General features: G+C 47.8%; 1 protein-coding gene across 4 annotated transcripts in view; it reads right to left on the reverse strand.

Annotated features, from left to right (window-relative positions):
- The window catches only part of LOC139240819 (rho guanine nucleotide exchange factor 25-like), a 266,303-nt gene that overhangs the window by 23,815 nt on the left and 227,194 nt on the right, over nucleotides 1-15,294 (reverse strand). For 2 of the 4 annotated variants that reach the window (XM_070869299.1, XM_070869298.1), the window contains exons 8-10: nucleotides 7,960-8,049; nucleotides 7,270-7,362; nucleotides 3,921-3,971 (exon numbers count right to left, since the gene is read on the reverse strand). In XM_070869299.1, coding sequence (XP_070725400.1) covers nucleotides 3,921-3,971; nucleotides 7,270-7,362; nucleotides 7,960-8,049 — 234 coding nt within the window. The remainder of the gene's footprint in view (nucleotides 1-3,920; nucleotides 3,972-7,269; nucleotides 7,363-7,959; nucleotides 8,050-15,294) is intronic. The other 2 variants (XM_070869301.1, XM_070869302.1) reach the window with 2 other exon arrangements.

The raw sequence follows: 15,294 nt of genomic DNA on the forward strand, positions 1-15,294 counted from the left end.
GTCATTTGTTGTGCGTGCGGAACCTTTAACTGGCTGCGCGGCCCATTCAATGTTTCACGCATGTGCGGTTATTACCACCGGTGACTAGCCTGCTCGGGACCTCCAGTGACCATAACATGATTGAATTTCTTATTAAGATGGAAAGTGAAGTAGTCCAATCCGAAACTAGGGTCCTAAATCTAAACAAAGGAAACTACGAAGGTATGAGGAATGAATGGCTATGATAGATTGGGAAGATTCATTAAAAGGCATGACGGTGGATAGGCAATGGGTAACATTTAAGGAACGAATGCATGAATTGCAACAATTATACATTCCTTTCTGGCGTAAAAACACAAAAGGAAGAGTCGCCCAACCATGGCTAACAAAAGAAATGAAGGATAGTATTAGATCCAAAGAAGGGTTATACAAAGTTGCCAGAAAAAGTAGCAAGCCTGAGGATTGGGAGCAGTTTAGAATTCAGCAAAAAAGGACCAAGAGATTGATTAAGAGGGGAAAAAGAGAGTATGAGAGTAAACTTACAAGGAACATAAAAACCGACTGCAAAAGTTTCTACAAGTACGTAAAAAGAAAAAGATGAGTGAAGACAAATGTAGGTCCTTTACAGACAGAAATGGAAGAATTTGTAATGTGGAACAAGGAAATGGCAGAACAATTAAATAAATACTTCAGTTTTGTCTTCACGGAAAAGGACACAAATAATGTCCCAGAAATGCTAAGGAACCAAGGGTCTAGTGAGCAAGAGGAATTAAAGGAAATGATTAGTGCTGGAAAAACTATTGGGACCGAAGGCCGATAAATCCCCAGGGCCTGATGATCTGCATCCCAGAGTACTAAAAGAGGTAGCCATGGAAATAGTAGATGCATTGTTTGTCATCTTCCAAAATTCTATCAATTATGGAACAGTTCCTGCAGATTGAAGGGTGGCAAATGTAACCCCACTATTTAAAAAAGGAGGGAGAGAGAAAGCAGGGAACTACAGAGCGGTTAGCCTGACATCAGTAGTAGGGAAAATGCTGGAGTCTATTATAAAGGATGTGATAACGGGACACTTAGATAATATCAACGGGATTAAGCAAAGTCAACATGGATTTATGAAAGGAAAATCATGTTTGACAAACCTACTGGAGTTTTTTGAGCATGTAACTGATAGAATAGATAAGGGAGAACCAGTGGATGTAGTGTATTTGGATTTTCGGGAGGCCTTTGATAAAGTCCCACAAAAGAGGTTAGTGTGCAAAATTAAAGCACATATGATTGGGGGTAGCATGGATTGAAAATTGGTTAACTGACAGGAAACAGAGAGTAGGAATAAACGGGTCTTTTTCGGGGTGGCGGGCAGTGACTAGTGGGGTACCACAGGGATCAGTGCTTGGGCCCCAGCTGTTCACAATAAATATATAAATGATTTGGATGAGGGAATCAAATGTAATATTTCCAAGTTTGCTGATGACACAAAACTAGGTCGTATTGTGAGTTGTGAGGAGGATGCAAAGACGCTGCAAGGTGATTTAGATAGGTTGAGTCAGTGGGCAAACACATGGCAGATGCAGTATAACGTGGATAAATGTGAAGTTATCCACTTTGGTGGGAAAAACATAATGACAAAGTATTATTTAAATGGTGATGGCTTGGGAAGTGTCGATGTACAGAGGGACCTGGAAGTCCTTGTACACCAGTCATTGAAAGCAAACATGTAGGTGCAGCAAGCAGTTAGGAAGGCAAATGGTATGTTGGCCTTCATTGCAAGAGGATTTGAATACTGGAGCAAGGATGTCTTACTATAGTTATACAGGGCCTTGGTGAGACCACACCTGGAGTATTGTGTGCAGTTTTGTTCTCCTTACCTAAGGAAGCATATACTTGCCATAGAGGGAGTGCAGCGAAGGTTCACCAGACTGATTCCTGGGATGGCAGGACTGTCGTATGAGGAGAGATTGGGTCGACTAGGCCTGTATTCACTAGAGTTTAGAAAATGAGGGGGGATCTCATTGAAATGTATAAAATTCTGACTGGGTTGGATAGATTGGATGCGGGGAGGATGTTTCCCCGGGCTGGGAAGTCTAGAACAACAGTCTCAGGATACGGGGTAGGAAATTTAGGACCGAAATGAGGAGAAATTCTTTCACTCAGAGGGTGGTGAACCTGTGGAATTCTCTACCACAGAAGACTGTGGAGGCCAAGTCACTGAATAGATAGAAGGAGATAGATAGATTTCGAGAAACAAAAGACATCAAGGAGTGTAGGGAAAAAGTGGGAATATGGTGTTGAGATAGAGGATCAGCCATGATCATATTGAATGGCGGGGCAGGCTCGATGGGCTGAATGGCCTACTACTGCTCCTATTTTCTATGTTTCTATGTTTTAAGACCGCGATCCAGCTTTGTGGCCGCTCAGCTTAATGGGAACACTGCTCTACAGTAGACATGACTTGACTGTAGGGATGGTGTCATTTTACATAATTAAAGGGGAAGGAGAGTCTAAGGGAGCATGTGTTGTTTAAAACTCCCCCTCCAACATGTAGGTAAAACAAATAAATATTAAAATATTGCTTGTTATTTTTAAGTCTGAATCTGGAGATGATTTTAGCAAGATGTCAAGATGGATACAGATAAGGATGGTGAAATTGTTAGATTGGTTTGCGATCCAGTTAGATAATACACCTCGCTGTAGGCAACTAGGCCCATATAGCAGAGCCTGGTCTCCAGTTGTCTTGGACCCCCTTGCCACTGGACCAAGACCTTGCTCAGCTAAGCCCATGTGGTAGCCAGTGTGCATCGACCACCCCACATTAAAAGAACTCACGCACTGGCATCTTCCACTCCGTTAACATGAAGTTCAGGACCTGGAACATCAGGACCCTCATGGACAACCCCAACAATGACAGGCCGGAACGCCGCACCGCCATAGTTGCCCGGGACAGAGTCTGTGGCTCTCGTATTGGACTGTTCAGCCACCAAAGAACTCACTTCAGGAGTGGAAGCAAGTCTTCCTCGATTCCGAGGGACTGCCTATGATGATGATGCACTCTGGAACTCCCTCTCGGAACCCCTTCCCACTCTCAAAAGCCTCCTCAAAACCTATTTCCTTTGGTACGTGCCTTCCCTACCCTTTGCCCCCATTGCAGCTTGGCATCCAGCAGGACGGTTCATTGTATGAAAGGTGCTGTACAAGTACAACATGTTGTTGGGAGTGCTGCCGTTCCTATGTAGAGGAAATGATTGGAACTGCCCAGTAAATGACAGTGGCCCTGAAGTCCTGTGGGGCTTCTATTGGGTTCCTGCTCTAGCTCTGGTGGACCTCCCAGGGAAACAGTGAAAACAGCCTGGGGGTAACTTGTCGGAGTTACAACAACAGCTTGCATTTATATAGTGCCTTTAACGTAGTAAAACGTCTCAAGGCACTGCACAAAATTTAATACCAAGTCACATAAGGAGATATTAGGACAGATGGCCAAAAGCTTGGTCAAAGGTTTTAAGGAGAGTCTTCAAAGAGGGAGAGGTAGAGAGGCAGAGAGGTTTAGGGAGGGAATTCCAGAGCTTGGGGCCCAGGCAGCTGAAGGCACGGCCACCAATGGTGGAGCGATTAAAATTGGGGATGTGCAAGAGGGCAGAATTGGAGGAGTGTAGAGCTCTTGGAGGGTTGTAGGGCTGGAGGAGGTTACAGAGATAGGGAGGGGCGATGCCATGGAGGGATTTGAAAGCAAGGATGAGAATTTTAATATCGAGGCATTGCTTGACCGGGAGCCAATGTAGGTCGGCGAGTGCGGGGGTGATGGGTGAATGGGACTTGGTGTGAGTTAGGACATGGGCAGCCGAGTTTTGGATGAGCTCAATCTTAAGGTGGAAGGCCGGAGATTGGTAGAACATCAGGGCCAGTAAATGTCCCCTTCAAATGTGTCCGTCTAGTAATTACTGTACCTCTAATTGAGTGGTGTCCAGCTCACCCTTCTTAGAATACTTCAGGAAATCCTGCGGGGAAGACAAAGAGAACAGATAACTTAAGGGTTTCAAATCTGTGTCAGCAATATAAATACTATCATCCTGCGCTGGGGGGGGAGGGGCACAGCCAGAAATTCCTAATTTTAACCCATGGGCCAAGTGAGGTTTAAGGCGGAGGAAATTCTGCTGTGAGCAGTGGCCAATTCGCCCGTGTTTAGCACATCATCCCAAATTCCTCCCCAGTGTCTCGAGTAATATCGGAAATTCCATGCAGTTAAGCTTGTTGAAAGGCCACCGAAAGGGGCCTCGTACAAGGTAGCAAGCTGCAGCATTATTCTCGCTCAAGTCCATAAAAAAGGATTCCAGGTAAGTACACGAGGGGGAAAGGAATAGAATAGGGTGAGATGAAGAGGGGTGGGAGGAGGCTCGTGTGGAGCATAAACACTGGCACGGACCTGTTGGGCCCAATGGCCTGTTTCTGTGCCGTAGATTCTATGTAATATGACAACATAATATTTTAAAAAGGCACAACAAAGCTACATTCATTCTTACACCACACGCTCCATTCAAATACAATAATAGTTCATCACTTGATTACTTACAGTCTAAAATCAAGAACATTTGTAAGATATCATGAATATGCACTCAAGGTTAGAAGACATCTCCAATCTCAGAGGCACAAGTGAATGAATTTGTCAGGTACGGTAGCATAGTGGTTATGTTTACTGGACCAGTAATCCAGAGGGCCTGGACTAATGATCCAGAGACGTGAGTTCAAATCCCACCACGGCAGCTGGGGAATTTAAATTCAATAAATTAAAAATCTGGAATAAAAAGCTAGTATCAGTAATGGTGATCACAAAACTACCGGACTGTCATAAAAACTCATCTGGCTCACTGGTGTCTTTTAGGGAAGGAAATCTTTTGTCCTTACCCGGTCTGGCCTATGTGTGACTCCAGACCCACAGCAATGTGGCTGACTCTTAACTGCCCTCTGAAATGGCCCAGCAAGTCCCTCAAGTATACTCAAAAAGGCGGCTCACCACCACCTTCTCGAGGGCAATTAGGGATGGGCAATAAATGCTGGCCTTGCTGGCGATGCCCACATCCCAGGAACGAATATTAAACAAATTACATTTCTTCAATTTCCATAACGACCGTACAACGCCCCTCAAGGCACATGATGTCATTCGCCCCTCATTGCTTTCAAGCTTGCTAACCTGCTGCTGGAGTCGGGTCGCCAACTCTGGTCGGACGTATTCCTGGAGGTTTCGTCACATGACCTCCTGCCTCCAATCGCCCCGTCTGGTCAAACAGCCCTGTTCCCCCTTCCCCCGCCTATCTCCAATATTGTTACCGCTAATAAAACGCAAAAGCTTTCAAAGGAAATAAAGAAAACACACACTTTTTAATAATGCCCCTACGATTTATCTCCCGGGTTGTTCACAGCCCTTAATTCCTGGAGACTCGAGGACAATCCTGGAGCCGAGCCAATATGTGTATTGGAGCTGATTAAGACTAATCATAGCAAGGAGCTCTGCTGGAAAACAATGTTTTTTTTGTTGCAAAAAGCAGAAGGGTCTGCCTTTAAGGAGTTGCGGGGTCTTCTGGGTAGTTCTGCGTAGCCAATCAGCATAAAAGCCGCGCAAGCCGCACGGCAGCGTTGGGAAAATGTTGCAGTTTTCAGCTTGTTAAGGTGCCTCGTTAACAGTTTAACAAACAGCCCAGCAGCATCACTGTCGCCACAGTCCCATTGCCTGTTCAATTGTGCGCCCGCTTTAGCGCGTCCAAAACCCCCCCTGAGTCCCAAAGCGTAACATTGCGCATTGCAGAGTGCGAGTTCCAGCTCACCAGAGATCAGCAGCAGCCCACTGTTGACCCGGATTTAGCGATCTGGGCAGTGCTGGCCAGTGTCTCCCTGCTTGAGGAGATAAGGAAAATTGTGGTGGGGTTGTCTTGCGGGGGTGACACTTTGCAGCTGCCAGTCGCTGACAAAGGGGGCATTGGTGGAGGGAGCAGAGAGGAAGAGTTCAGGCACAAGTAAGGTCAAACGACAATGGAATAAATGAAAAGACACACAGCTACAAACCACATTCCAATTCCATTCCTACCACTGATTCAGTCTTAGCACCTCCTCCACCACCTCCAGCGTGATCCCACCACCAATCACATCTTCCCCACCCCCCCCCCCACTCCCTCTCAGTATTCCGAAAGGACCGCTCCCTCCGCGACACCCTGGTCCATTCCACAGTCACCCCTAGCACCCCCTCCCCTTCCCACAGCACCTTCCCGTGCAAGTGCAGGAGATGCAACACCTGCCCTTTTACCCCCTCTCTTCCCACTGTCCAGGGCCCCAAATACTCCTTCCAGGTGAAACAACGATTTACTTGTACTTCATGCAATTCAGTATACTGTATTCGCTGCTCACGATGTGGTCTCCTCTACATTGGTGAGACCAAGCGCAGATTGGGTGACCGTTTTGTGGAGCACCTCCGTTCAGTCCGCAAGTATGACCCTGAGCTTCCGGTCGCCTGTCACTTTAATTCTCCATTCCATTCTCACTCTGACCTCTCCGTCCTCGATCTCCTACATTGTTCCAATGAAGCTCAACGCAAGCTCGAGGAACAGCACCTCACCTTTCGTTTAGGCACTTTACAGCCTTCTGGACTCAACATCAAGTTCAAATATTTCAGAGCATAACCGTTGCCAATCTTTGGCTCCCTTCCCCCCCTCCCCCCCGCCCCGCCCCCCTCAGAGCCTGTTTTTTTTTCTCTTTGTCTCTAATGGCAGTTGGTCATTATCCCACCATTCACTCCCTATCTCGACGAATGTTTTTCTAACTCCTGGCATTACCATTTGAATTTGGGTCATCATCCCTTTTGTCTCTCTAATCTCTCCTGCCTTCCACCCTATCACAGACCTTCCCTTTTGTTCTTTCTTCCCCTCCCCCCTTTCAATGCTGGTTTAGAATCTGTTCATTTCGAACACTCTCCAGTTCTGACAAAAGGGTCATCGACCTGAAACATTAACTCTGTTTCCTCTCCACAGATGCTGCCTGACCTGCTGAGATTTCCAGCATTTTCTGTTTTTATTCCAGATTCCAGCATCTGCAGTATTTTGCTTTTGTACCTCATCTTTGCTGCTGAGGTTGATGGAGTCACCAGTTGACGAGTTTGGACAGGTTGATAGAATTCAAAGGATTTGGACAAAATAAACAGATATGCTAAGGAATGGCAGATGGATTTTAATGCACACCAGAATAAGCATCCCCTTGAAAAGCAATGTTTATTTGTCAGTAGGCCCAGGCATGAACAGACTGGTTCCCCACCTTCAGAAGAAGTTGGTACTTCATGATTCTCTGAACGGGTTTGATAAGTAAGTCATTCAGCTGAAGCCTGTGGCCTAGTTCTTGCTTCAGCTCCTGAAAAACAAGGACAAAATGTTACTACGGCAGGCTGATCAGCCTTAGATCTTGCTGAATATTGCCTTCCCCCAAACTCGCACATGGTCACCGCATCCTATGAAATTGCTTGCTATGTTTTTCAAGTGAACTTTGCACTCAGAGATGGGTGAGGCCTGTCAGTACTGGGAGTGACACCTAGTCACCCAGGACTGAGGTCAGCTGCAGGGTAAAGCTCCCTCTGCTCTACCGTAAATATTGTGCCTTAGCGTTAATCTACAAAAAATGCACCTTTTCCGAATTCCCGCACCAGTCTTCCTTATGGCCTATGGGGGACGACCAGTTTCTGTACCAATAACTACCACATCAGATGCTGCAGACTTACACCCACTCGGAATTTATTCCGCATAGAATCCTTACAATTCGCAGAGAAAGAGGAGCCTGAGATGGATTCAAAGCCACACCTCCAAAGGTGAAAGGGCAACGAACAAACCATTTTGCCACCTAGTCTCTCCCTATTTATGAAGAGATTTCTAGGGTCGGGGCATGTTACTGTAGAACACAGGCCAAACGGTGTGTGTGTGTGCTAAAACCAAACCAAAATTAAAGGGCACTCACTTCAAAGTAGGTGTCGATGTACTCGGAGACGATATGCTCTGATTTAGGTTTATTCTGGCAATAAACCACGTACATGTGTAACCGTCTTTCCTGGAAAATAATAGACGGTCATTCTACTTAAGCATTAACGACAGACAAGAACACAGCACACAGGCCCCACACTTCCTCTTAGCACACACAGAACGTGTTCGCTTTTGGTTTGGGCCCTGCAACGCACGGAGTGAAACTTTGCTACTCGTTGAGCTCGCAGTCGTGACCGTGCGTGCACACCGATCGCAACGCGGCTGTAACTGGCTGTGCGAGCCGCTTAGCAAAGGCGACATCACGGTGTTGCGGCATTACAGATTGCAGTTGCTGCATGAATAATGCTGTAGAGTGTGCCGCACCCCTCCCCCCCCCCCCACTCCTCCCCCGCCCAGTTAAAATGGACCGTCCGAGGTGGCATTGAGGTTGAGGAGGATGTTCTTCGATCACGGGCATTGCTCCAAACGGATGTTCATCCCAAGAACCTGTAGACAGTATGCCAGACCCGGCAGGTGAGATGAATGCAGTCCAAAGGGGCTGGCGCACTGGGACAAAGGAGTGCAAAAGACGTTTTGACTTGAAGAAAAGAGCAAAGGAAAGGCGGCAGAGGAATGGACGGATTTACTGCACTTATGGATGATTTGGAGAAGTAACCAATAAGGATAACGATCGTTGGTCCATGTATGGAATATATGGATCACTGACAGCAAACAGGGCAAGCACAGCACCAATCTACACATCACTTACATTATACAGTCCACGGAATGGTAACCAAAGGCTTTGCGATTACCAGGTGCGATGCTTAATGCATCTGTATGCCATTCTTCTGTAGGCTGTTTTCACAGAGATGTCAATCGATTTGTTTTAAATTGGTCCACTAAAACCATGCACAAAGGAATTGCATACAAATGGATGAAGCATTTGCCCCTAATACGTGAGCAGAGTAACGGAAAGACCAAAGCTGTTAAGTCTAGGATAAAGAGTCAGACTAGATACTGTAAGCTCAAAGTAAGTGTGACCGTAGTCCTTTATTGCAGATCTCAGAGTGCCTCTCCAGTCTGTGAGGCCTCCTTATATACAATCCCTTGGGACTCCAGGGGATAAGCCCTCTGGTGGTTAGACATGGTATTTACAGGTTTACATATATAACAACACTCCCCCCCCCCCACCTGCCCAAAGTCAATAGTGTAACTATTTACAAGGTGAGTCGATCTGGGGCCTTCCTTTCCCTGGTTGGTCGTCTCAGTGTAAATGCTGGTTTTGGTGAGTCGTTTGTTGGGCCCTCGCTGGGCTGCTGAGCAGCTGGCCTTGCTGAGCTGCTGGGGGTGGTGAGTCCTGCTGGGCTGCTGCAGGTGATGGGTTCTGCTTCGTGGTCAACCGCTGGGTCAGTTGCCACTTGTGTGTGTGTGTTGGAGAGTCGAAAAAGATGGAGTCTATTGTGGGTTGTTCTGGAAAGTCCGTAAATCTGAGTTTGGTTTGGTCCAAGTGTGTCCTGCAGGTGAGTCCATTTGAGAGTTTGACCACAAACACCCTACTTCTCTCTTTGACCAAAACAGTGCCAAGAAGCCACTTGGGACCTTGTCCATAGTTCAACACAAATACAGGATCATTTATCTTAATTTCGCGTGACACATTTGCGCGATCATGATATGTATTCTGTTGAAGCCACCTGCTCTCTACCTGTTCGGGTAGATCAGGGTGTACTAATGGGAGCCTTGTCTTAAGTGCACTTTTCTTGAGCAGTTCAGCGGGAGGGACCCCAGTGAGCGAGTAGGGTCTTGTGCGGTAACTAAGCAGGACTCGGGATAAGCGAGTCTGCAGTGAGCCTTCAGTTACCCTTTTCAGGCTCTGCTTGATTGTTTGAACTGCTTGTTCTGCCTGACCGTTGGACGCTGGTTTAAACGGGGCAGATGTGACATGTTTGACCCCATTGTGGGTCATGAACTCCTTGAACTCGGCACTGGTAAAGCACGGTCCATTGTCACTTACAAGGATATCAGGCAGGCCGTGCGTAGCAAACATGGCCCGTAGGCTTTCAATGGTGGCAGCGGATGTGCTTGCCGACATTATCATGCATTCAATCCATTTGGAGTACGCATCTACAACCACTAAGAACATTTTTCCCAAGAATGGGCCTGTATAGTCGACATGGACCCTGGACCACGGTTTGGAGGGCCAGGACCATAAACTTAGTGGCCACCTCCCTGGTTGTATTGCTTAACTGTGAACATGTATTACATCTGTGCACGCAGGACTCCAAGTCTGCATCGATACCGGGCCACCACATGTGGGATCTGGCTATCGCTTTTATCATTACAATGCCTGGGTGGGTGCTGTGGAGATCACTGATGAAAGTGTCCCTGCCCTTTTTTGGCACCACTACCCGATTACCCCATAGGGGGCAGTCTGCCTGTATAGACATTTCAGCTTTGCGCCGCTGGTACGGCTTTATTTCTTCCTGCATCTCTAACTGGACACTAGACCAACTCCCGTGAAGCACACAGTTTTTTACTAAGGACAGTAAGGGGTCCTGGCTCATCCAGGTTCTAATCTGTCGGGCGGTAACGGGTGATTGCTCACTCTCGAATGCTTCCATTACCATGACTAAATCTGCGGGCTGTGCCATATCCATCCCTGTGATGGGCAATGGCAGCCTACTGAGAGCATCGGCACAGTTTTCTGTGCCTGGCCTGTGGCGGATGGCGTAGTTGTATGCGGACAACGTGAACGCCCATCTCTGGAAGCGGGCCGATGCATTCGTATTTGTCCCCTTATTTTCAGAAAAGAGGGATATCAGTGGCTTATGGTCAGTTTCCGATTCAAATTTGAGCCCGAACAGATATTGATGCATTTTCTTTACCCCATAAAGGCACGCTAACGCTTCTTTTTCGATTATACTGTAGGCCCATTCGGCCTTAGACAGACTTCTCGATGCATAAGCAACCAGTGGCAGTTTCCCAAATTCATCAGCTTGTTGCAATACAGACCCGACCCCGTACGACGACGCATCACATGCTAGTACCAAACGTTTACATGGATCGTACAACACAAGCAATTTGTTTGATCATAACAGCTTCCCAGCTTTCTCAAAGGCATTTTCTTGGCTTTTACCCCATACCCATTCATCTCCTTTACGCAGTAAAGAGTGCAGGGGTTCTAACAATGTGCTAAGACCCGGTAAGAAGTTATCAAAATAGTTCAGGAGTCCTAGAAATGACCGCAACTCCGTCACGTTCTGTGGTCTCGGTGCGTTCTTGATTGCCTCCATTTCGAATCGGTGGGCCTGATGCTGTCCGCCGTGATGCTTCTCCCCAGGAACTCCACTTCAGGTGCCAGGAAAACACACTTCGAGCGTTTTAGCCGGAGCCCCACATGATTGAGCCGACTAAGAACCTCCTCCAGGTTCTGCAGGTGCTCGATGGTGTCCCGACCTGTAACCAAGATGTCATCCTGGAAGACCACGGTGCGCGGGACCGACTCCAGCAAGCTTTCCATGTTGCTCTGGAATATCGCCGCGGCCGATCGAATTCCAAACGGGCATCTGCTGTAAATGAAGAGACCTTTGTGCGTGTTGATGCAGGAGAGGCCTTTTGATGATTCCTCCAGCTCCTGCGTCACGTCAAGTCCAGCTTCGTGAACGTTTTTCCTCTCGCCAGCGTCACAAATAGGTCATCTTCCTTTGGTAGTGGGTATTGATCCTGCAGTGAGAAACGATTGATAGTTACTTTATAATCACCACAGATTCTGACGGTGTCGTCTCCCTTGAGGACTGGAACAATCGGACTGGCCTACTCATTGAATTCGATCGGTGAAATGATGCCTTCTCGTTGCAGCCTGTCCAGTTCGATCTCCACCCTCTCTCTCATCATGTAAGGTACCGCTCTGGCCTTGTGATGGATGGGTTGCACCCCCAGAATCAAATGGATCTGCACTTTTGCTCCTTAGAACTTCCCGATGCCTGGTTCGAACAGCGAGGGGAACTTGTTTAAGACCTGGGCACATGAGGTGTCGTCGACGGACGAAAGCGCTCGGACGTCGTCCCAGTTCCAGCGTATCTTTCCCAGCCAGCTCCTGCCGAACAGCGTGGGGCCATCGCCCGGTACCACCCAGAATAGTAACTCATGCACCACTCCATCGTAGGAGACCTTTACGGTAGCACTGTCGATTACGGGAATCAGTTCCTTTGTATATGTTCTCAGTTTAGTATGAATGGGAGTCAGGACTGGCCTTGAGGCCTTGCTGCACCACAATTTATCGAAAGTGTTTTGCTCATTATGGACTGGCTTGCGCTCATGTCCAACTCCATGGACACTGGGAGTCCATTTAATTCAACCTTCAGCATTATCGGGGGACACTTTGTGGTAAATGTGTGCACCCCACATACCTCTGCCTCCTCGGTCTGAGGCTCTGGTTCGGCGTTATCCACCGTGGATCTGTCCTCCTCTGCAACATGGTGGTTTGCAGGATTAGCAGGGTTTGCAGCTCGCCTGCACATGCGTTGGAGGTATCCCATTGTTCCACAGCCCTTGCAAACGTATCCTTTGAAGCGGCATGAATGGAATCGATGATCACCCCCGCAGCGCCAACAAGGTGTTAATAGCCTTGTATTCACCACCTTTGGTGGTGGACTCTGAGTCATCTGCGGACATGCAGCCGCAGGCGTGTAAGTCTTGCCCTGTACATTTCGATTCGAAAACAACGTTACTTTGTTCACAGTACTTGCAGCAGCACTCGTGTGCTAAGAAATTTGTTTGGTATTGTCACTGGTGGAGATAAACGCCTGGGCTATCCCTATGGCTTAACTCAAGTTTGGGGTCTCTACAGTCAAAAGTTTGCGAAGTATTACTTCATGGCCAATGCCAAGTACAAAGAAGTTCCTGAGCATATATCCAAGTGTGCTTCAAATTCACAATGTCCTGCAAGGCGCCTTAGCTCGGCGACATCGCTCGCCACTTGCTGGCCTTCAGACCTCTTGTACGTGTAGAACCAATACCTCGCCATGAGAACACTTTCCTTCGGGTTTAGATGCTCCCGGACCAGTGTGCACAACTCATCGTACCACTTGTCTGTGGGTTTTGCTGGAGCGAGCAGATTTTTCATGAGGCCATACGTTGGAGCCCCACAAATGGTGAGGAGGATCGCCCTTCATTTGGCAGTGTTCGTTTCTCCTTCCAGCTCATTGGCTACGAAGTATTGTTCGAGTCGCTCCATGAAGGTTTCCCAATCATCTCCCTCTGCAAATTTCGCCAGGATGCTCACGGTTCTCTGCATTGTTGCGGTGGGGTTCGTCATTTGTATCTCATCGCCAGTTGTTATGTCTTGAATAAAGAGTCAGACTAGATACTGCAAGCTCAAAGTAAGGTGTGACCGTAGTCCTTTATTACAGATCTCAGAGTGCCTCTCCAGCCTGTGAGGCCTCCTTATATACAGGTGCTCCCAAGGGATTGTGGGATCCCTTGGGACTCCAGGGGATAGCCCTCTGGTGGTTAGACAAGGTATTTATAGGTTTACATACATAACAAAAGCATTCTTGACGCTTACGTTGCATAGGAACATAGAAACAGGAGGAGGCCATTCGGCCCCTCGAGCCTTTTCAATGAGATTATGGCTGATCTGTATCTGACCTCCATCTACCTGCATATGTCACACCTACTGTAATTCATTGGCCCGAAAATTGCGGTCGGAAGCTTCCTGCGGGCGGGCACCTCCAACCGAAATGTTTTCTCCTAAAGTACCTGGTGGTCCTGAAGGAACGTAGACGTGCGGTCCGAAACCTAGATGCGCAGCTCAGCATATGGGCCCACGCATCCCAGGAACGTAAGCGCAACCTGGGATCACGTGGGCCTGGACCACCAATCACAATGTAATATTCTCATTGATAATAATGGGAGCTCTGTTTGTACGAGCTCCCATTACTATCAATGAGAAAGCCACCAAAACACAGAAACACAGCACAATAAATAAAATACACCTCACATATTTAAAATTAATTGATATTAAATGTTTTAGAAAATAAATTATTTTTTTGAAATTTTTAAAAATATGTTTTAATAGGGTTACACATAAACTTACCTTAATGGACAGGATTTTAATATAACAATTAGTGATAAAAATGTAATTTTTCTACGTTTTAAGACTCTTACGCCTGGTAAAAGTAAGCTGTACGTCTGCTTTTACCAGGCGTACGAGTTTGAAGGACATTCGCTGGGCAAGAGTGGGGCAAATCGGCCAATCTCTGCCCCGTGTCTGTCCTTCTGCCGGGAATGCGTGCACTCTGTCTATAGACATGTGGACAGATCGCAAAAGCCAGTTCTCGGCACATGCACCTTGCGCACCGAGAACCAGCATTTGCGAGGCCTCTTCAGGTGCATGCGTACATCGTACAGATCCGGAGAGGCCGCAATTTTCGGGCCAATGTGTACGGTCGCATTAATTGGAGGAATAGTTGGCCTTCAATCGTTCTGAGCCAAAGCGACCAGCAGGTGGAGCTTTCCAAGATGACGGTCCCTATTATTGGCATTGAGGCGATGGAGAGGGAAACTGGAGGTCCTGGTCCCCACTGCTGCATTGAGTCGCTACGACAACATCATCATCATCATCATAGGCGGTCCCTCAGAATCGAGGAAGACTTGCTTCCACTCTAAAAATGAGTCCTTGGGTCAGTGAACAGTCCAATACGAGAACCACAGTCCCTGTCACAGGTGGGACAGATAGTCGTTGAAGGAAAGGGAGGGTGGGACAGGTTTGCCACACGCTCCTTCCGCTGCCTGCGCTTGGTTTCTGCGTGCTCTCGGTGACGAGACTTGAGGTGCTCAGCGCCCTCCCGGATGCACTTCCTCCACTTAGGGCCAGGGTCTTTGGCCAGGGACTCCCAGGTGTCAGAGGGAAGTTGCACTTTATCAGGGAGGCTTTGAGGGTGTCCTTGTAACGTTTCCTCTGCCCACCTTTAGCTCGTTTGCCGCGAAGGAGTTCCGAGTCGCGTTCCGAGCAGTTTCCTTGGCTGCAAAAACGCGTCATCACCCGAGGACAGACACGGTTGTAGTACCTCTGCGGAGTCCGTCATTACAGTGCCGTACCATAACAATCGATTCACACTTTTCTTCTCACAGTAAGGTCTGGGCCTAGTGTGGAATCGCGAGTTGCAAGGGAGCAGCATATCATCAGCAGCACCACATGCCACCACCCACTAAGGGAGGGACCACAGGGCGAGACATAGCTCATGGGTGAGGAAGGGGGCAGTGCCAATGGCCAAGAAATGCCTGCCATAGGCTGGATCGATGTTCAGCACATCGAACGTCCATGGGGAGTTGC

This window comes from Pristiophorus japonicus, chromosome X (genome assembly GCF_044704955.1).
Source record: "Pristiophorus japonicus isolate sPriJap1 chromosome X, sPriJap1.hap1, whole genome shotgun sequence".
Lineage (NCBI taxonomy): Eukaryota > Metazoa > Chordata > Chondrichthyes > Pristiophoridae > Pristiophorus > Pristiophorus japonicus.